Below are 21,615 nucleotides of genomic sequence, written 5' to 3' on the forward strand. Positions count from 1 at the left end.
TGGGCAACATCACTACATTCCACGAATCAATACTGAAACAAAAAAACTCTACCAGGCTGGACAGAACAATTTGTGGAAGATTCAATTTTTTTGTTCTATTATCAGGTACCTGTATTTCCAAAATGAAAAGTCTTGCTTTAGTGGCTTTAGTCAGGAGGTTCTGAGATCAAGTCACATTCCATAGACTTCAGCACATAATTTAGGTTGACACTTCATTGCTAATGAGGAACAGCTACACTGCCTCTGGTGTTATGCTGCCCTTTTCAACATGCTGTCTGGGGCAAATATAAAAATAATTGTATACTACTATTTGAAGAATTACATCAAATTATAGTCATTGGAGCAACAGAGCCGCTCAAAAGGCCAAATAACTTAATGTTGTTCCAAGGTCTTACATTCCTATTGCCAGCCTATTTGGCTACAGAAGACACACTGCAATATCCCTCTTTGTCCTCACTCAGGATTCACATCCAAGCAATTTCTTACATTAAATTATTGAACAGTGATTAACAAATGTGTAAAAGTAGGCTGGTCTCCTAGCTCTTCACAAGGGTAGTATAACAATTGTAGCACCGCCCTGGTCGAGATCAGCTAGCTCAGCAGTGGTTGAATTTGAGAGCCTGATAGTGAATACACAAGTTATGATTTGTGAACTAAATCATCAGGGTTTAATTTGGTTCAAATCTGTGTCTTTGGTGCCAAATTCAACATGTGGCATCCCAACGTCTGTGGATTCCTTGTGGATCTGTTGTATTTACTGTATAATTGTAGGCATACATTCAAGATCACATTTTCTGCTAAATAAATGTCTCAAAAGAATATCTCACCTGTTGGAGTTGCAACACACAGATACATTCACTGGCACATGTTTAAGCATATTTTTTACCCTGACAAGTTTACACTGAACAGGTTTTGATTCAGTAAACATTGGCAAGAATATGACACTGGGGCAGCTGTGGTCAATCCTCACAAGCTGTCAGAGGAGTCAACTCAAGGCACCAAAAATCAACACAGGATGTCATTCCTATTTAGATTCAAGTCTCTTTATTTAACGACAGGGTTTCTTGTCATTGTGAAACGGTCTTCCAACAAGCTTTCATTAATTTGACATCACGAATGACCTGCGAATCTTACGAGCTTTGCTTAACTTGAAAAAGCTATACATATAAATACATAACTGACCAAACAAAAGTTGAGCAGGCAAAAAGCATTAATCAGGAGCTCCTTTGAACATTTAAATAAATAATAACAAATCTTTTGACATCAGCTAAAATCCAAACTCACAGGGCTTCTTTCAGTTTCTGAACAAGTAATACCGTAAATAATGAATTATAAGATTCAAATAAATGATCAAACGTTAGCAGCAATTAAACTACAGATTGACACCGTCTCCCACAATACTGACTGTTATAATACTTATTGTGGCCTCGAAAGAACCATAAATGTAGTTGCACTCACAGCTTTCACCTAACCTCCGACCACACAATCATCTAACACTGAACCAACTTAGAAACAACGCTTAACGAAAGGAGGGCTGATATAGTTTTGGAAATGCATCTATTAGTTTTGTTCCAACAGCTAAGACGTTACCTGCGTCCATTCTCAGTCCTGACAGTGTCATCACAGGATCAGAGCAATGAGCCTGCGCAGGGTGCACACTGGATTCTGGTCAATGTAGTCTTCCAGCTCCACGAGCTTTTGTCTCCCCGAGGACAAGGTGGACTACTATTCCCAGAATGCACCACGCCCGACACTGACGCGCCGCCGGTGTCGGCTGAAGGCCGGCCTCCGTTGTTAGGGCCCAAAGCTGAACGGAGGACCGAGGAAAGACTGACTTCTTCAGTCGCTAACTGTCAGCCTGTCTCCATTGACTAATTAAAGAGGCCCCCCGCCTGCAGAACGAAATCTGGCAGGGCACTTGACGTGTGATTCAGGACAATATCCGCTATGTTTTTGTTTCATCTAATTGGTCAGCTGCCTTTGAATGACAGCAGCGTAAGGGCGGGGACAATGACGTACACTTGGAACCGTGCCGGGCCGGCTTGTGATTGACAGCCACAGGGAGCGGAGACAATGGAGCGGATGTCTCCGGTAGCAGGCGGGGTCAATGTTGTGATTGACAGGACAATGCTGTGGACGGGTCCCGACCCGAAACGTCAAGCTTTCCTGCTCCTCTGATGCTGCTTGGTCTGCTGTGTTGATCCAGCTTCACCACAATCTTATCTCAATGCTGTGGATGTCCCTGTCTGGGGATGGGGTTGTCGGAAATGATGCCATTGACAGCCAAGTGGGGCGGGGTCAGTGGCGTTTGCCTTCCGAGGTGGAAGCCAGGACAATGACGTAATGCAAACCGCAGGGGCGGGGTCAGTGCTCAATCTGATTGACACTTGGTCGGGAATGGGCTAAATGACACGTGACGGCGTGTCGTAGGCGGAGTCAGGTCAGGAGCGATGCGAATGTGAACCGGAAGGGCTGTTGGATTTAGCGGAAGTGAAGTTTCTGATCGGTTGCTATGAGAGTGAATCAGCATCATGGATGGTTCAGTGTCTAACGTGGAGATCTGTAACCTGGCCTACACAGGGGATCTGGAGCAGCTTAAAGCACTTATCCTGTCAAGTAAGAGCTTGGCCACTATAACTGACCAAGTAAGCTAAAAATCTTCCTAATATAGTTTATGTTGTTAAGAGGCTGTGCTGAGTCACTTTCCCATTCTGAGGATTGATTTGGGGTCCCGAGAGTTTTGCTTGCAGTTCTATTGGAAATAGGCATTCCACTGCCTTTCTCGAAGAATTCTTTTGGCTCCGTGCCTGCTCCCTTTAGAGTAAGCCATTCCGTGTATTCGTGTAAGGTTTTTTGAGATGTGGAATCTCGATGGTTCGTTTGATTCGATTTAACTTATTGTTGTCACTTGTAACAAAATGTATTAAAAATATTGTGTTGTGTGCTAACCAGACAAAGCATACTTTACTGAAGTACCTCAGAGTAACAGGGCAGAATGTTGTGTTACAGCTACAGAGATGTAGAGAAAGATTACCTGTAATATGAAAGGTCAGTTTATAAATGTGAACAGCGGGGAAGAAGCAGTTGTTTGTTGCAGAATGCAAATAACTGCTAACTTAGATGCATTATGTGCTTAGAATAATAGGATCACTTATGGTTTAGCATGGGTATGTTCATTATTGTCTCCTGGCAGAAAATCTGCTGTGCTGACCCAGTCTAACCTAAATAAGATTCAGACCCATAACCATAGTTGAGTTCTGAAGAGTCTTAACTCTGTTTCTGTGTCCACAGATGCTGTTAGCTGTGCTGAGATTTTCCAGCATCTGCAGTATTTACTTATAATTTTAGGGCTATTTCTTACCTGTCTCCTGGGCAATTCAAGATGGGCAATGAAGGCAAGTGTAGCCAGTGACATCCACATCTTATGATCAGATAAAATATAAATGGAGTTGTAGTAGTAATAATAGTATTAATCCAATACCCCATGCTCATGTCCTGAGTATATGGGAGTAAATCCCACCAAAGCAGATGGCAAAATTTGAATTCAACAAAAATCTTAGTTAAGAAGGCTAACTTAATGGTGGCCATGTAATCAATGGTATTTTTTAAGAAAAGGATCTAATTCATTGATGTCCTTGAGGGAAAGGAATCTTCCTTCTTGCCTTATGTTTGATTCCTGACTCTTGGCAATAAGTTGTTGACTGACTGTTAGCTACCCTCTTGGAAATGATGGATGAGCAACGCTGAGCCAGTGACACCCACATCAACATTTTCTTAAAATATGAAATGAGAAGACCATATAATCCCTCCACCACCATTGGATATGATTATGTATGATGATGCTGTCACATTAAAAGGTTATTTTGTCTTTTTTTCTTTTGGAGAGGTTGCAAGACAGAGTTGCTGAACAGGCTACTTGATGACTTGAGTTAACAACTTGTGAACCCTTTAGATTTTTTTCAGACTTGGAACAATGGAAGTGGTTGAATGGGTCTGGCCACCTCTCAGATCCAGATTTCTGGGTTTTGGTTTTTTTCAGTAATTCAGAAGCTGTTTGGATTCTCGAGTTGAAAGCTTCAGTGAATGTGCCTTAGCTGCTACAGTCTCTGAATTTTCTCTTCATGTTTCTTCCTTCTGGATTAGAGAACTGTGTGTAAGAATCTGTCTGAATTTACTTTTTGCCAAAGGATGTGTTTATGGGATATTGTTATATTGGAGCAGTTAATTACTAATTGGCCATGTATCTTTTTTTTCGGTTAAGTTTCCCAATAATTAACTTATTCTAAATTCGTCTTTCCCTTGTTAATATTTTAACTATAGTGTTTGAGTAAATGTATTTTGCTTAACATCTTGTAATTTGATTAGTTGAATTGCATCTGGGACATGGCACTTCCTATCTCCCTTTTTAAAATAGAATAAAGTTAGGGTGTAGGCTACCTTTTTTGAAATATTTAAGGGCTTGGGGTATCTGGTCTGACCCATAACACATGGCTAATATGCCTTGATTATTTGAGAGACAACAAAATCTATCCTTCTTAACCTTGAATATAGGTCAAGAATGGAATATCCACAACACCTTTGAGGTAGAGATTTCCAAGCATTCTCAGCCTTTTCAATGTGAGGAAGAAAGCTCCTTAAATGGTCAACCCTTTATTGTGAAACTCTGCCCTATAACCGTAAACTATAACTAGCTTACCAATGGTCAACTTAAGAAACTGATGCTTGGAAACTGGATCCCTGCTGCTTCCAGTTCTCTGGCTGCTGTGTGGGCAGTTATTTTGTTACATAGGCAAAAGTAAACAAATAAGCCTTGCATTGAGGAAACGTGGAGTCTTGGGTATATAAGATTATAATGTGTTTCAAGTTTCATCTTGTGCAAATGAGTACAGATGTGAAATTTTGAAACTTACTTGAAAATTCAACATATTTTGATCACTCTTTCCCCAAAGGTTCTTTTGTAACAGAACTATTAATGAGTCTTTTCTCATTGCATAACACTGCCTCTAAAATAGCCTGGTCCCTGATTGGTTTCTTGATGTACTACTCTAGAAATGCTTAAGTAATGAGGACAGGCTGGATCGGCTGGGACTTTTTCCCAGGAGCATAGGCGTTGAGGGGTGACCTTCTACTGGTTTATACAATCATGAAGGGCATAGATAAGGTGCATAGCCAAGGCCTTTTCAAAATTCAAAACTAGAGAGCATAGTTTTAAGGTGAGAGGGGAGAAGATGTAAAAGGGACCTGAGCGGCAACTTTTTCCACACAATGGTGCAAATATGAAATGAAGTGCCAGAGAATGTGGTAGATCCAAGTTCAGTTGCAATGTTTAAAAGACATTTGGACAAGTACATGAATAGGAAAGGTTTAAAGGAATATGGGCAAAATGCAGGTAAGTAGGACTAGTTTTTAGTTTGGGAAACGTGGTCAGCGTGGATGAGTTGGACTGAAGGGTCTGTTTCCTTGATGTATGACTCTATAACTCTTAACCAATTATTTGTGGCAGAGGAGATGGCGCAGAGGGAGTGTTTTAGATTCCTGGATCAAGAAAAATATAACTCTTTAATCGACACTGTATGTTAGTTATCTCATTGCTGATGCTCCCTTTTCCTGCATACTATGACATCCTAAAGTAATTTAAAATTTACAAATTTTATATATGGAGTGCTAAGTATGACCTTGCACTGACTGAAGTTACCATGGAAGTCCCACCTTCTCAACCTCTCCCCTAACCTGAGACGTGGTGACTCGTGTTAAAAGCACCACTGCTGTTGCTGCAATGCATTGGAACAGAGATTGAACTCTCTGCTGTTGGAACCCATTGGATGCAGATCTGCCTTATAGTCAAATGAGCATTACCCACTGCCCAAGGAGCCTAAGTTGCGATGGATGCTTTTTTATATGCATGTTGTAAATTGGAGTTATGCAGAGTGATAGTAGAAGCTCGAATTCATTTTCATCACGCATTCTACTTTTCAGCTACTGGTACTTTAGCTTGAATATGCTTGAAATGATTTATAATAAATGTGAAGGTTATTTACATGAAGTCTGTGGACTCAAAATGTAATGATTTATAATAATATTTCTACATTTCCTTGTCATATTTACTCAGGATAACAGGACAGCTTTACATTGGTCATGTTCGGCTGGGCACAAAGACATTGTGGACTTCCTGCTAAGTCTTGGCGTACCAGTAGATCCTAAAGATGATGTAAGTAGGGTTGGTTAATTCTTGTTCAAGCTATTTCTTATTGTTCACTGCTGCAATTAATGTTAAATTTATTTTTCTTCTGTCCAGACCTTTCCATGCCTTAGCCCCCTCCTTATCTGTAACTACTTCTTGCCTTATCCTTGCTCAGCTTCTCTTCTCCATTCTAAATGGCTGGCTCTCTAACTGTCTCTTTCAGTTGGAATTGTTCTTAAAAACCTTTACATTTCTGGACATGGTTTTGTCACCTATCCTTGTCAGTTTTATGCCTGATAAGGAACTTGGTTTTTTTCTTTTTACTATAGTGAGGGTGCTGCCTGAATGAAAAGTGTGGGGCTGTGTTTTCGCAGGTTACATGATCTTCATAAAATCAGTGGGACTGTGTGTTTTCAAACTATTTTCCTCAAGTTAATGTAAAATCCACATAAAATATGTTGACAACAAAATTCACTAAGGCTGGGTATGGGAATCATAATGAGCAGTTAATTTTCAGTCATTACTTCTGAAAGTAGGATGCACACAATTTGATGCTGTTGTGTGGCTGTGCACCTGAGCTGTGATGCAAAACCATGAGGGGCAAGCAAAAGTTCAAGATAGCTTGTAGCTCCAAAGAGGGAAGTTTATTTTGACAAGAGCTGCGAGCCTCTTAAATGTAAACGTGACCTGAGAAGGATAATAAAATGGCACAGCATAGCGGACAACAGTCTTCTAGATTCTCTGAAAATCTGCTGGAGGCGTAGTTGCAGGGGGTGGCAGGAGGAGACAGGCACTGTACGAACAGGAGACGAGGAGGCTCATCTGAAAGATACTAGCTGTTGTGGTGGGTGCCAGCAATATTGCTGTGAGGACTTGGATGCGTTGATACAGAGATTAATGACTTCAGACAAGTGATGTATCTTCAATTGCCGTATCCTCAGCTGAACTTGATTGAACTGATTAGTTCATCAACATCACCATCCTCCTTCGCTCACTTCGATTCTCACTTTGCCAGTGTAAGTGACATCAGAATCAATGCTAAATTTTTCAACTGCATTTTGGCGGGGAATAAGAGAGTGACCAGCAGCAATGTTGCTCCTTTGAAAATTGATAATGGTGACGTTGTTGGGGGGAAAAGAAGGGTTCGGCGCACCAGTGATCGTGACAGGGAGTCTTGCAAGTTCATGGAAGCAAATAACAATTTTTTTTTAAAACGTAGCACTAAAAGAATGACAAATGGTGAGGTGAACAAATGGAGAAGGAAATAGGTGAGGCTGTCTCAAGTTGGGAATTGTCCTTTGTTAGATTTCAAAATCGTGTATGTTACTTTGCTACTTTAGGAATGGAGAGAGGGAGACTGGTTAGTCCAATATCTAATAATAGAAGATGCTAACAATGTTCTAACAAGAATAAGGAACTAAACATTTTGAAAATGTTCTGCTGATCAAGAGAATGACCGTAGGTTTGTAAAGAGTAAGATATGCCCCACAAACCCGATTGAATTTTCTGAAGAGGTGACCAAAGTGATGGACTAGGGAATGACTATGTATGTTATTTTTATGGGTTTCTTAAAGTTATTGGATTAAAAACTTGCATGACACTGTTGGATAAAGTTGAGACTTCTGGAGTTGAAGACAAATTATCAACCTGGTTAGAAAATTGACTGACAGCAGACAGAGTGAAGGGGTCATGAGCAGGTGCTTTAATTGACAACATGTCTGGTCGAAGAGCTGTTCAGGAGGCCTCCATTTTCAATATTGATTTGCTACTTTTACAATAAGTTGGAAAGCCATGTATCCAGACATGCTTAGAATATTAATATAGATGATAGGTAATAAATATATCTGGAAGCATAAAAGTTACTAAGAGAACATTGATAAAGAATGATTATTTCGGCTAGTTGAGTGTACGTGCAAAAATGTGACAAAAACAGTGGAAATAAATGGAAGTTCATCTGTGATAGATCTACAAGGATCGATGACTACTTTGAACTGGTGGAAAGCTAAACATCGTAACGGTCTAATATGACTAGATTAGTTATGGGCATGATTAAATGTCAGGAACACACACACAACAATAATAAAAGGGTAATAGAATTCTGGCCTTTCTATTTAGTGGATTAGGATACAAACAGTAGCTCTTGAACAGATGTAGCCCTGTTTGGATCACATCTGGCATAATGTGAACAGTTCCCGTTGTCTTGGGAATGGCATACTGACAGTGGGGTTCCAAGCTTGAATTCCTGGAATTATGCGTGTACCCTAAGCGTTGGGTTACAGAAAGACAGTACAGAAACAAGGGTTATATTTGTTGGAATTTAGAAGTTTCAGAGGTGGTTTTGTCAAAATTCTCTAGATGTCAAGGAATCAAATAACATAGGTAAGGAATGATGATTTCTGGTGGTGAGTGAAAGGGATATGGTTTTAAATTTAGTAGCAGACCTCCCAAGAGAGAAATTAGAAAACATTTAGTATACAAAAAGGATGGTAGAAGTTTAGCACTCTGTTCCACAAATGACATTTGAGGCTAGATCAGTTGTTCATTTTAAATTTGAGACTTTAAGAAATTTGTGTCAGAGGCAGAGATATGGAATTAATTCGCAAATCAGCCATGATCTCAGTAACCAAAATAGGCTTTATGGGTTTCCATGTTCAAGGGAGTTATTTTTTAATGTGAATCACACATCAAATTAGAAATTGAAACAATAGGAAACAGAATGTTCTTTCAGTTTCTAACAATATCACATGACACTGCTAAGCTTATTGAGTTGGAGCATAAAGTTTCTTTTACTGTGCTAAATTTAATATTCTTGAATTCCACCTTCTGAAGTGCAACCTTGCTCCTCTTGTGTCAGACTTCTATTTTCCAGTGTTACTATTTTTATAATTTCTCTTGGTTACCTAGCTAAGTGGCAATTTGTACCAAGTAAGCTGGTGCTTTAAAAAAAGTACAGTGTTCAAAAACAAGTAATCAATATATGCAGTATTTCACTTGTATCAGCTGGATCTTCTACATCTTCCCAATTGTTTCTCCAGTTGCAATAGTAGTCATGTGAAATAAATATAGAGCAATCTAAACCAATTTCTTACTAAAAGTGCCCAATTAAGGTGAAAGAATCATCTAGGTTATCATCCACATTTACACCATAAGAGGGTGCTCATGCAAATGAAATCGTATTGTCAAGGCAGATTGCAGAGATGGCTTGATCTACCATTTTGATATTAGGTTTTACAATCTCAGTAGTACTAGCTTTCAATTCTGTGTCATTATTTAAAGGAAGCTAATAGAATTTTTAAAAATGGAAGTGTTGGAAAACTAAAATGACAATTCACAGGATAGTCAACAGCTGTAAACGGAGAAGGTGATCGGATCAGTTCTGTTAAATGGGTGTACTTCTTCAGGTGCTGACTAACTTGTGTATTTCCAGCATTTTCTGTTTCTTAATATTCACATTCTGCAAGTCTCTTTAAGCAGTGTTCTGGCAAATTTTTTTTGTTTGCAGGTTGGCTGGACGCCGCTGCACATCGCTGCATCAGCAGGTCGAGAGGAAATCGTGAAGGTGCTGATTGGTAAAGGAGCACAGGTCAACGCTACCAATCAGAATGGTTGCTCACCACTGCATTATGCTGCATCTCGAAACCGTTATGAGGTATGAAATTAACATTTCAATGTGAATCTGTTTTCTGTTGTGTTAGTTACCTGTTTTTATTTTTGTTGTTTTGTTCATCCTCATGCGATCATTATTCACTACTTGTTTGAGATTAAGGATTAAAGCATTTGATCAATCCTTCCTTTCCTTTCCATTTAAATCATTTTTGTTGCATTCATGTAAATAGATCTGTCATGCTCAATATTGTGCAAACTGTAGACTCGTGACTTGCAGTCCCTCTTAAAAGTCTTGTAACCTTGGTAATGGACAGCTTCAGTTTGCCAGTTTGCATGATCACTTCAATCATAGACATTGGCCCAAAGGGTGCGCACATCAATCCAGACCTAAAACATCAGCTTTCCTGCTCTTCTGATGCTGCTTGGCCTGCTGTGTTCATCCAGCTCTACACCTTGTTATTCTCAGATTCTCCAGCATTGCTAGTTCCCACTATCTCTGAATTTGAGTTGCTAGGATTTACTCATAATAAAAGCATTTACAGGACAGAGCAATTGTATGCAATTGCTATCATTTGTCAGTTGTCTAGATGTGGATGTTACAGGCAATGGCAATGTTTATTTCCTATCCTTAATTGCTTTTGAGCAGAGGGCAATGAGCTGTCTTCTCAATTATGGGCAGACTAGCCCATTTCAGAGGGCAGTTAAGAGTGAACCACATTGCTGTTGGGCCAGAGCCACTTACGGGCCAAACTGAATAAGACTGAAAAATTTCCTTCCCAAAGGAGCTGTAGTGGACCAGGTAGGTATGTTGAATAACTAAGTGGTTTTAGAGCCACTGATAGCTGCTTTTATTATTCAATTTGTATAATCCCTCGTTGGATGAGATTTGAACTCGAGTTTGAATTGTAGTATGCTTAAAAGTGCTGAAAGCCTTTTGGGCTTTTGTATCTACACCAGCTCTCTGAATAAGCATGTGACTTGGCATAATTCTCCTGCCCTTTCCCCATAGTTCTGCACATTAAATGATTTTTTTATGTATAAATAATGCCCTCTTGAAGGCCTTGATTGAACCTGCCTGTGCAACCCTTCCAGGCAGTGCGTTTCAGATCCTCACCAATTGCTGTTTGGAGAAGGGTTTTTTTTTGTCACCTCTTATTTCCCACTTTTGCAAATCACCTTAAATCTGTGCTGTTTCATCCTTGATCCTATTACGAGTGAAAACAATTTCTCCATATCCAGATCTCTCCCATGATTTTGAACGCTTCAGTCGGATCTCCTCTTACGTCTCTTCTCTCCAAGGAAAGAAGTTGCAATATTGCCAAGGTGTCTTCAACACCGAAATTTCTCATACCCAGAGCCATTCCCATAAATTTCTTCTGTCCTGTCTCTCTACTGTGTTCACATCCTATCTAAATTGTGATGCCCAGAACTGTACTCAGTCCTGTGCTGAGGTCTAACAAATCTGTTAGTCCTCTAGATTGCAAATCTGGCCACATAATAAGTATGTTACCATACCTCATTTTGAAGATGCACTTGATCCTTGTGCGATAACCAGTTTAAAGTCTGTCTCATTCCACACACACAATTCATTGTGGGTTCTGAAAATGTTTGGTGTTGGGCTGAATTTGCTTATTCGCTGACATAGCAATAATTTTCTCCGTGATTTGAAGAAACTGTAAACAAAGCAATGTAGATTTGCAATATTAATTTCTCGTCTGTCTTTTCTGGTAGTATCTGCCCTACAGAATGGATTGCATATCTGACATTGCTTAACATATTAAAGCATTCTGAAGTTTAGAACTCAAGCATTCAAAGTGATCCTACTGACCATTTTAACATCTTTAGGTACAAATAAAATCTGGTTTAGCTTGTAAATTATGCAGAAAATGTTTAGATATTGACAACTTGCTCCCGTCTAATGTTATACTGTGGCCTAACCACTGAAGCATTCCTTTCCATCAAATGCAGGCTTGTAAACATCTTCAGCCTTCTGGTATTCATCTAGGTACACACTTAGCATGTGTAAGACAAATTGACATGTCTATGCACTAATCAGTCATAATGGGCATTACTGCATTCTTGTCTTTACCAAGCATCTGCCTGGACACTTTGTAAAAGGATTAATTAAATCATTAGCATGTTTGGGATCTGATATAAACTTCAGTCATTTCCCTTGCAATTTTCAATCTTGATTATTGGGAATGATGTGTCTCAGAACCACTGTAATATGCGTGAATGAGGAACAAGAGTAGGCCAGTTGTCACTTCAAACCTGCACTGCCATTCGATGCAATCATAGTTGATCTGACTTTAACTTCTATATTTCCACCTCTGATCTTTCATCCCCTTCGCAATCAAGAATTACAGCCACTCTGACTGTCAGTCATCAAAATATTTAGAAATTGGAGGCATTGATGAATGCCAATAATTGTAACCTGATAGAACATATGAGATGCTTAGGTTATTGCAGACTGCTTGCAGAAACATTTCTCCATGCTAAATATTTTGTTTTTCATGTCGTACTATTACAAGGTACTACTTATAGTATATCTTCAGTTTAGTGGAAAACCCAATATGGTGGCTCTAAGGATTTTTTAATATAAGTTTGTTGAAGTGATTTCATCCAATGTCTTCACGAGTAGATGGTACTTGACAACATTTCAAATGTTTTCAGCTTCCTCTTACTTTTACATGTTCCCTATCTTTCGTTGCAGAAATATGAACTTTGACCTTGTATCTGCAAAGATTTTTCATATTGCTCTTGAAATGAAGGAACAAATATGTGCTTACCAAACTTTTTATCTAGAAAACATGATATTACTCACCATAAGCCACATAATGTTAGTTTGAATATAAACGGTGCTACCACATATTCTGTTTTAAAGGTCAAAGTCTCATTGCTAAGGAAACAACACTTCTGGTCAGTAAGGGTTTGATTGCCGGTTGGTTAGGGAACTTTGCAAATTCGTTTCAAGCTTCATATCAGAAATGACCTGCATTTTTAAGATTATTTCCTGTGTGTGTTTTGCTGATGGTTTTTGAAAATATATTGTACATAGATCTCCTGTGGCTATTTTGTATGGCTGGAAGTATCCGTATTGTGTAATGTACAGTCTCTAATTCTTCCACTAAGTTGCAATTGTTTTCAGTTAAAGTCATTGTTCTATAAACATTGAGCTGAGACTTTAGTTACTCTTCAGGCTGCACTTATATTGAACCTTTTAGGACATGCCAAAGTGTATTGCAGTCTCTGAATTAGTTCTAAATGTCGTCAGTATCATGAAGGCAGATTGTAGCACCTTCTAAGCAGCAAACGACACACATATGCACATAATATTTGTTTTTGTTTGAGGGAGGAATGTTGACCGGGCTGCCAAGAGAATACCCACTCACTAGCCATCTTGATTTGTCCCATTGGATATTTTACATCGTCAAGGTAGGCCGACAAATCTTGAGATTAGACAGCGATTTCAGGTATTCTAGCTGAACTGTCTTTGTATCCATTTTCTAAAAAAGCACAGTTCTAATCCAGGTATGCTGATCAATTAACATTAAAGAACAAAAAAATGCAGGCAGAAATCACAATCATTAGAAGGAGCTAACCTAAATTTCAGAAAGCCAAACTCTATTGGAGGAATTTGATTAGAATTATTTGACAAGGTTACAGACTTCGTGGCTTTTTTGTCTCGTTTTCGTAACATCCGCATCCACGAAGTCTGTAGAATTTTAAAAGTTGTGGAATTCAAGGAACTATAGCAAATGGGACTGAAAACTGGTTCGAAGGAAGAAAATTAATTGTAAATTAGGGATACTTTCTCAGGCATTTTGAAGTGGGTGGTAGTGCTCCATGGATTTGTTTTGGGAGTGCTTCTGTTTGGAATATCTTGACTTGTAGATAAAACCAAGCAAGAGTCATTGTGAGCAATCCTGAGAACTGCAGGACACTAGATATTGAGAAGATGTTGGAATGAGCACAGAGTTGGAATGCAATTCAGCATCAGTCCAAATGAATTTGTTCACCTGAAATTTTAACACAGATTTGAATTTTATAGGAAAGACTGAGTGACCTAGAAAACAAAATTGAAGTCTCCAATTCACAAAATGTTAAATTCAATACTTTAGGTGGCTAAGCTTATTTAATACAATCTAATTAATTAATCTGAATGAATAAAATATAGAAGACCAGATGTAATGGTGGTTGGCGTATAAAACATTTTTTCAATTCCAAACAATAAGGATACTGAGAAATTATAGCACAGGTTCACTAGAATGCTGCTGAAAACAAAATCGTCTACCTACACTGCTTGATGATACGACTCTTTCTAATCTTGAAATTTTCTTGGGCACTCAGTCACCTACTTTCCTATCAGGCTGCTGTAGTCCCTTTACTATTTTAATTTATGGCCATATTTCACTTGGGGAGAAAGAAACATTTTTTCTATTTCTTTGGACGCCCTGCTGTCCTGTTATTATAGACTTCTTTTCATTAATTTCTCTCTTTTCCTACCACTGTACTGTTGATAACGTGATTTCCTTGCAGTTCTTCTTGTGATATCCTTAACTCATTGATTCCAAACCACAAAAATAAAAGAACATGATTCCTAGATAACAATAAGGTGTAGAGCTGGATGAACACAGCAGGCCAAGCAGTATCAGAGGAGCAAGAAGGCTGATGTTTCGGGCCCAGACCCTTCTAGGCCCGAAACATCAGCTTTCCTACTCCTCTGATGCTGCTTGGCCTGTTGTGTTCATCCAGCTGTACACCTTGTTATCTCTGATCCTCCAGCATCTGCATGATTCCAACATCACTTCAATGTCAGAATTCAGTAGTTGGTACTTTGAATTGCATTAATCACTAGTTTGGTGATGATTTCCCCCACCTACTTGTGGACTGTTTGACTCAGCAGCCAGACTTGGGAAGGCTGTTGCTTGCATTTTCTATACTTCCTATAGTATTTTGTGCTTCTTGTCCATAATTGCTTCCTATTCAAGACTTCTTCATATGCAGTTCTATTTGTATGAGGGAGAGAGAGTAAAGCACGTTGCAACAGAAGCAAAATACTTCAGATATCGGAATTCTAAATAAAAACAGAACATTTTACCCTGACAGCACAAGTGATGCCTTAGATAACAAGGAGGAAAACTGTAGACTGCGGAAAGATGAGCTAGTCAGATGAGGGCATTAATATCAGATCAGGTTTAACCCTGAAAAGTGTGATGTGATGCATTTTTGGGAGGACTAACATGGTATGGAGTACATGACAAATAGTAAAACCTGGATCGAATTGAGATGAGTGGGACATTAGTGTGCATGTATTTACATCCTTGAAAATGACAGGACAGATGATTAGGAAGGCATATGGGATCCTTGCCTTTTCTAAGCAAGGAATTCAAAAGCTGGGAGGTTACCATGTAGAGGACGTTTGTTAAGTCACAGCTGGAGCACTGTCCAGTTTGTCACCACATTATAGGAAGTAGGACATTGCACTGGAACAGGTGCAGAGGAGATGCATGAGGATATTGTGCAGGCTCGCGTGTTTTAGCTATAAAGAGAGATTCTTGTAGGCTAGAGTTGTGCTTCTTGGAGCAGAGAAGGCTAAGGAAGTCTTGACTGAAATGTCCACAATTATGAGGAGCATCGTTAATATAGATAGGAAGAAACTTCTCCTTTTTAGTATAAAAGGATCAATTATCAGAAGGCATAGGTTTAATGTAAAGGGGGAAAAAGTTTAGAGGAGATTTAAAGAAACCTTTTCACCCAGAGAGTGGTTAGTATCTGGAACTTGCCATCTGAAAGTTGGTCGTGGCGGAGACAACATCACAGCATTATAGGTGTGTTTAGCTGAATAATTAACACCATAATAGACATAGCTGCAGACCAAGTGCTATGAAATGGCATCAGAGTGAATAGGTGTATGCTAACCTATGGTGACACAATGGGCCAAAGGCTCGCTCTCTAAGATACAATACTCTGTCTCCATCCTGGAAATATATGAGATCAGACACCATCTGCATAGATAAATAGTTAATCTTTCAGGTTGATTATTTTCTAGCAGAGCTTTGTTTTCATGTCCTCTTGCCAAAACCCAGGTTCATGACATGATAATGTCTTGGCACTCTCTTTCATGTGATTAGAATTGAAAGATGGCTGTATCGCACCTGTCCATTTTGGGCACAGATGGCAGTGCAGGCCAGGGTTGTTAGACCCAACAAAAGGGATAACTAACAGTGCTGAAACCAAGTCAATATTTCCTGTGCCCTGTAAGACTAAGTGGCACCAGCTTCAGTCTGCTACCCGTTACACTCAAGGCCATCATTCACGAACTCTGCCACTCTGCGCCTCAAATTCTCATGCACGCTCTGTACTCAAGGACTCGCCCAACTCATTCTCTTAAAGAACTAGCCCTTTGCTCTCTGTGTGCACCCTTCACATTGGGCACCCATTATAACCTCACACTGTGTGCTCAAAAACTGATACTGCATGTGTTCCATCGCAATCAGTCCTTTCCTTTACGTTTGTACAGGAAAAAAAACTGGCACATACCAGGATCAAAAGGGCCAAGAACAGCACAAGGTGGCACGCCTCAAACTGCTTAACCTCTTTTCTTAAAAGGGGGTTATCAAGTTGACCAGAGAAGACCAGGTGCATCCTGTTGATCATGTGGTGGCATTTGGTGGACTGACAGATCAGGCATCTGTTCGGCCACCACGCAAAATGTGTGCTGCTGTTCTGACCATATATAGTATGGTCATCCTTCAGAGAGAGACAAGAATATCAGGTGAGTGTGCAGGCTGGAGCGAGCTGAGAAATTCATCCGTGTTCTATTATGATGGTGCCTCCAGCATGAAAGAGTCTGGCTGCCTTAGAGACTCGAGTCCAATTGAATGCTCAATAGCTGCTGGATATGAATGTAGCCCTGCACTCTAGCATCAGGCAAGAGGAGAGCTATGGACCTCAAACTCACTTCAGGTTCCTATTCTTCTCCAGGAGACAAGGTGATACCCTCAGCAAGGAGGAGTGACAGACACTTCAGCAGCTTCTTCTTGGGATACTCCAGAAGCGCCCTATCTCTCCATATTCCTACCTCCAATGCTTCAAGCAGCTCAAGGTAATGGAGATCATTCCCGTATCTGCTTAGTAAACTCTGAGGGACAAAGCCTCAGAACTTAATTCACTAGGGGCAACTGTCCAAGTCTTCAAAGTCAACAGGATATATCCTGCAGCAGGAAGCCTCCATCCCAGCTATGAAAGTCAGGCGTTCAATGTGACATCATGGGAGGGAGAGGAAGAAAAGAAATTTTGAAGCCAGATTGGGGCACCAGTGCCACTAATCATTGAATGAAATCTGCTCTTTTGTACAAGTACGTTCACTTCTATTATAACGTCTGCTGTAGCCCTAACCACCTACAGGATGTCAAATTATCACAGGTTATATGAATTAATGTTAAATCTGTGAAGTACCTTCAACCAGCAAAAGTGTGTGCTCTATTGCAGTCGTCAAGCATTGACTCCACTTGCGTAATCATCCAAGTGGGTGACTGCAGATAGCCTCAGCCCCATCCACCAGGGAACCACTCATCCATGAAGATTGTGCCAAGGTGGCACGATGAACATTACGTATGCTGAGGCTAAACGTGACGCTTTAGGTGAGGAGTCGGTGCCTGGGATGTCCAAACCGTTTACTCCTTACATGCACCTTGTGGGATAGATGGTGGAATCTGTTATGCTTCCACACCTTTCAGCAAGGAAAGGTTTGTCCTATGCCTGGGTTTCTAAAGGAAATACTATAACATTTAAAGTTGAGAGATAGCCAATGAGTAATTCATATGTTCCATTCTCTCCATTTTTAAGCAGTGCTCTGGAGAAGGCAGACATACAAATGGCTGGTCATTGTACAATAAGTGCTGTCATAGAGGATGCATGGGCATAGCAAGGGTGCAGTGAAGACTCCTAGCATTCTTGAGCATTGAAAAGAGTGATATAGCAGCACTCTGAAGCATCTTCAGGATAATTGACAAATGATACTGCACAAGAGGAAGTGTGACTGATGTGACTTGTCAAACTTTGGCACAAAGATCATTTTTGTATTAATATCTGGGAGAATTATGTGGCATGCCACAGCTGTTTCATCTCTAATATTGATCCAGAGTAATGTTTGTGTGGCCATTTCATTTCTCACAAAAGATGACTACATCAAAATGTCGTCACCATAATCCTGCAGGCCCTAGAGAGATGACTGAGCTGTTGTAACCTGAAGGCCACTAACCACTCTGGTGAATGGATATGTTGAAAAGGATAGTTCTTTGCTTTTTGACTGTGTTACAGAGTAGTGAACAAAAATGTAAATCAAGTGACCAGCCTGTCACGCCTGGACTGCTTTTATTTGACTGCAAGTGCTCCGTATGACCCAGTCCTAGCAGCAGTGTAAATCTGTGGCCAATCACTCACCAACCCTACTTTTTTTTTCTTGATAACACTCCTCCCTTTTGACTTTTACACATTGCTATGTGCTTGAAAAGAACAGCATACAGATTACATGTTAGCCATGGGCATGTGCTGCATCTCTGGTGTTGGCCCAGCACCATGCTATGAAGAAACATATTTTGCCCACACCCCATGTGATATGACCACCTCACTGTTTTCTACTGCTACAAACTGCCTACTTTTTCTTTTGCACTATATTTTTATGAGCCAGCGGCTGCTAGCTGCCTGGCTGCTTTTACACTGAATCCTACCTCCAAGCTAATGGCTGCAGGCTGGCTCTCTGTGCTAATAGGAACAGGAGTAGGCTATTCAGTCCCTCAGGACGACTGAGGCTTTTTTAGTATTTATTTGGAACTGCTCCATTGTTCTAGATCATGACTGATCCTCAACAACTGCACTGTCTCCACTGCCCTCGGGTAACTAGAAATCTTACCTATCGCTTCTTGAGCTTACTGAATGACTGAACTTCCATAAACGTCTGGGATAGAAAATGCCCAAGTTGCAGCACCTACTCAGTCCTCAATGGCTTGACTTTTATTTTGAGATTGTTCTCCTCTGGTTTTGGATTCTAGGGCCAATGGAAGCATCCTTTTCTTTATTTACCCATTCTAGCCCTTTACAGATTTTGAGCTTCTGTGAGATTGCCTCTTGTGCTTCTAAGTTTCAGTTAATAAAGGTCCAGTCTCTTCAAATTCTCATCTCTTGACACTTCTATCAATTGAGGGATCGGAGTCTGGTGAGCATTTACTGCACTGAAATATATTCTTCCTTGGATGAAGGGACCAGAAGTGTGTATACTACTTCCATGTGCATTCTCACCAACGTTCTAAATAATTACTGCAAGTGTTCTTTGCTTCTGTTTCAAATCCTTGTGCAATATTTTAACCTTCCAATTGTTTGCTGCATATTTAACCTGCCTTTCAGTAACCTACAAACAAGAACACTAAGGTCCTTTTGGACATCAATGGACCTCCTCCTGCCTGATTAACCAATTCTGAATCCATGTAGTATATTACTGCCAGTCTCATTCAGTTTAATTTTGTATAGTAACCTGTGTGGGAATTCTCCAAACTTTTTGAAAATCCAAATATATCACATCCACTGGTTTGCCCTTATCAACTGTGCTAGTAATATCTTCTCAATGTTGACAAGTTGGTCAAACTTGCTTTCCCCATCACAAATCCAAGCTGACTTTGCCAGTCAGACAATTTATTTTCTAAATGTACAGTAAGCACATCAGTAATGTATCCTAGTATTGTTCCTGATATTGATATCAGGCTAACTAGTCTGATTTCCGGCTTTCTCTCCCCACCCCCACCCCCTTCTTAAACAGTTGGATTGCATTTACAAATTTTCAAACATTGTTTGCAAAATTAGTTGAATTTTGAAATGAATCTACTTTCTGTAGCCATATCTTTCAACACCCTGGGGTGTTGAATCATTGTTTTTTGTCAACTTTCAATCCCATTAATTTCTCCAATATTACCTTTTTACTATTAATAATTCATTTGTCTCTCACTGCCACTTGACTGGATCTCAACCACGGTATTTCAGAGAAACTTACTTCTCTTACTCTGTGAAGGAAGATATAAATTACTTTGCCATTTCTCCTGTTCTCATTTTAAATTCTCCTGTCTGTCTCTCTAGTGGGCCCAAGTTCCTTTGCCATTTTTGTTTTGTACACATATCTATAAAAATGTCTACAATCCACTTTTACATTTCTGTCAAGCTTGCATTCACTTTGTATTTTTTTTTCCCTTCATAAATTTCTTGGCTTTTTTTAACTGAAATCTAAAATTCTCCCAATCCTCAGACTTGCACCTATTCTTGGATGAACATGGCTTCCCATGATATCAGATCTGTTGGCAGCAGTAGCTACAAGCAACAGCAGCGGTAGATAATTTTATCAGCTGAGCTGGTATAATTTAATCTTGTTCAGATCATCATGACTATAATGTGTTGACTTACACTGTGTGACCACACAGCCTGTTTAATTGTATTTGTATTCTACAAATTTTCCATGAAAAATGCAAACATAATGAGCTGCCATGAATTTTAGCATGTCCAGGTCTGACTCTCTTCCCTTTACTTAAGGCTTGATTATATTTGCATTTAAATGTAAAGAAATATTTAGAACTATGTCCCACCCGCCAACCCGCCATACTTAACTGCAATATGAACATAAGTTTATTCTTCTAAAACCAACCGTGGAGCGTTTGTCTAGAGATCTAAGGGCTTATTAAATTATCATTGTTTTATTCATAATCTGGTCCGAACTATCTACTTCTGACTACTTCACTAAATTTTTAGCTGTGTGACTTAATGATCATGTAATCAAATCTGCATTCATGGTATTTGGCATAATTTCCACCTTCAGTTCACAAATTCATTAGCACTGGAATTCAGTTGAAGAACCACGAGAACTTTTGATCTGTTAAATCAGTTCTAATGTGGAGGTGGTGGGTGTTGGACCGGGGTGGACAAAGTCAGAAGTCACATGACACCAGCCCAATCACAAGCTTTCACAGCACTGCCCCTTCATCAGGTGAAGTGTAGTGCGACACATAGGCACAGAATTTATAGCAAAGATCAAAAAAATCATATGAATGGTGGGAGTGGAGCGTTGTAGATGTGAGTAAAGTGTCAACAGCTGAATAGCAAGTGAAGAGGTGACCTATAAATCCAGCTAATTGAGGCAGAGAAATAACACTTCAGCCTCAACTAATTGGATTATAGGTCATGTCTTGTTGGTCAGCTTTTGACAGAAGACCTATAATCCAATTAATTGATGCAGAGATAATTACAAAAAATTAAAAATAACGTGGTGCTGGAGACAAACCAAATGGCTGGAATAAAGTGATAGGTATAAGAGTCACATGCTGAGAATCTTACCTAAGTAATCCAAAACTGTACAAACCAATTTAAGGTAGAGTGATCATAACAAGTTAGCAAGGTGAAGGTGTCAAAGTAAGGAATATTTTACAGACACCGAACAGTGTTACATCAACCCAAGATCAGGCTTGAGGCTGTCTTGTGTACAGAACCTGGCTATCAGTTTCTGCTTGGTAATTCAGCATCGTGTATCTTAAAGGTCACCTTGGAGAATGCTTACTTAAAGATCGGAGGCTGCACATCCTTGATTGCTGAAGTGTTATCTCTCTGCCTCAATTAACTGGATTATAGGTCGTCCCTTACCTTATTATTCGGCTGTTGACACTTTATTCACACCATCTGACACTTTCGATCACCTGCCTGGACTTATTATTCAACCTATCGACACTCCCCTTCCACCATTCATATGCTTTTTTGATCTCTCTGCTATAAATTCTGTGCCTATGTGCCTC

General features: G+C 39.7%; 2 protein-coding genes across 2 annotated transcripts in view; one reads left to right on the forward strand and one right to left on the reverse strand.

Annotated features, from left to right (window-relative positions):
* Positions 1-1,691, reverse strand: part of atg4a (autophagy related 4A, cysteine peptidase) — a 51,241-nt gene extending 49,550 nt beyond the window's left edge. Inside the window, exon 1 of the mRNA XM_048544951.2 lies at positions 1,591-1,691. Coding sequence (XP_048400908.1) covers positions 1,591-1,621 — 31 coding nt within the window. The 5' untranslated portion in view covers positions 1,622-1,691. The remainder of the gene's footprint in view (positions 1-1,590) is intronic.
* Positions 1,692-2,295: 604 nt separating this feature from the next.
* psmd10 (proteasome 26S subunit, non-ATPase 10) overlaps positions 2,296-21,615 on the forward strand; it is a 33,610-nt gene continuing 14,290 nt past the window's right edge. Inside the window, exons 1-3 of the mRNA XM_048544195.2 lie at positions 2,296-2,645; positions 6,110-6,208; positions 9,684-9,830. Coding sequence (XP_048400152.1) covers positions 2,532-2,645; positions 6,110-6,208; positions 9,684-9,830 — 360 coding nt within the window. The 5' untranslated portion in view covers positions 2,296-2,531. The remainder of the gene's footprint in view (positions 2,646-6,109; positions 6,209-9,683; positions 9,831-21,615) is intronic.

The sequence above is a fragment of the Stegostoma tigrinum genome, chromosome 15 (genome assembly GCF_030684315.1).
Source record: "Stegostoma tigrinum isolate sSteTig4 chromosome 15, sSteTig4.hap1, whole genome shotgun sequence".
NCBI classification, from domain to species: Eukaryota; Metazoa; Chordata; class Chondrichthyes; order Orectolobiformes; family Stegostomatidae; genus Stegostoma; species Stegostoma tigrinum.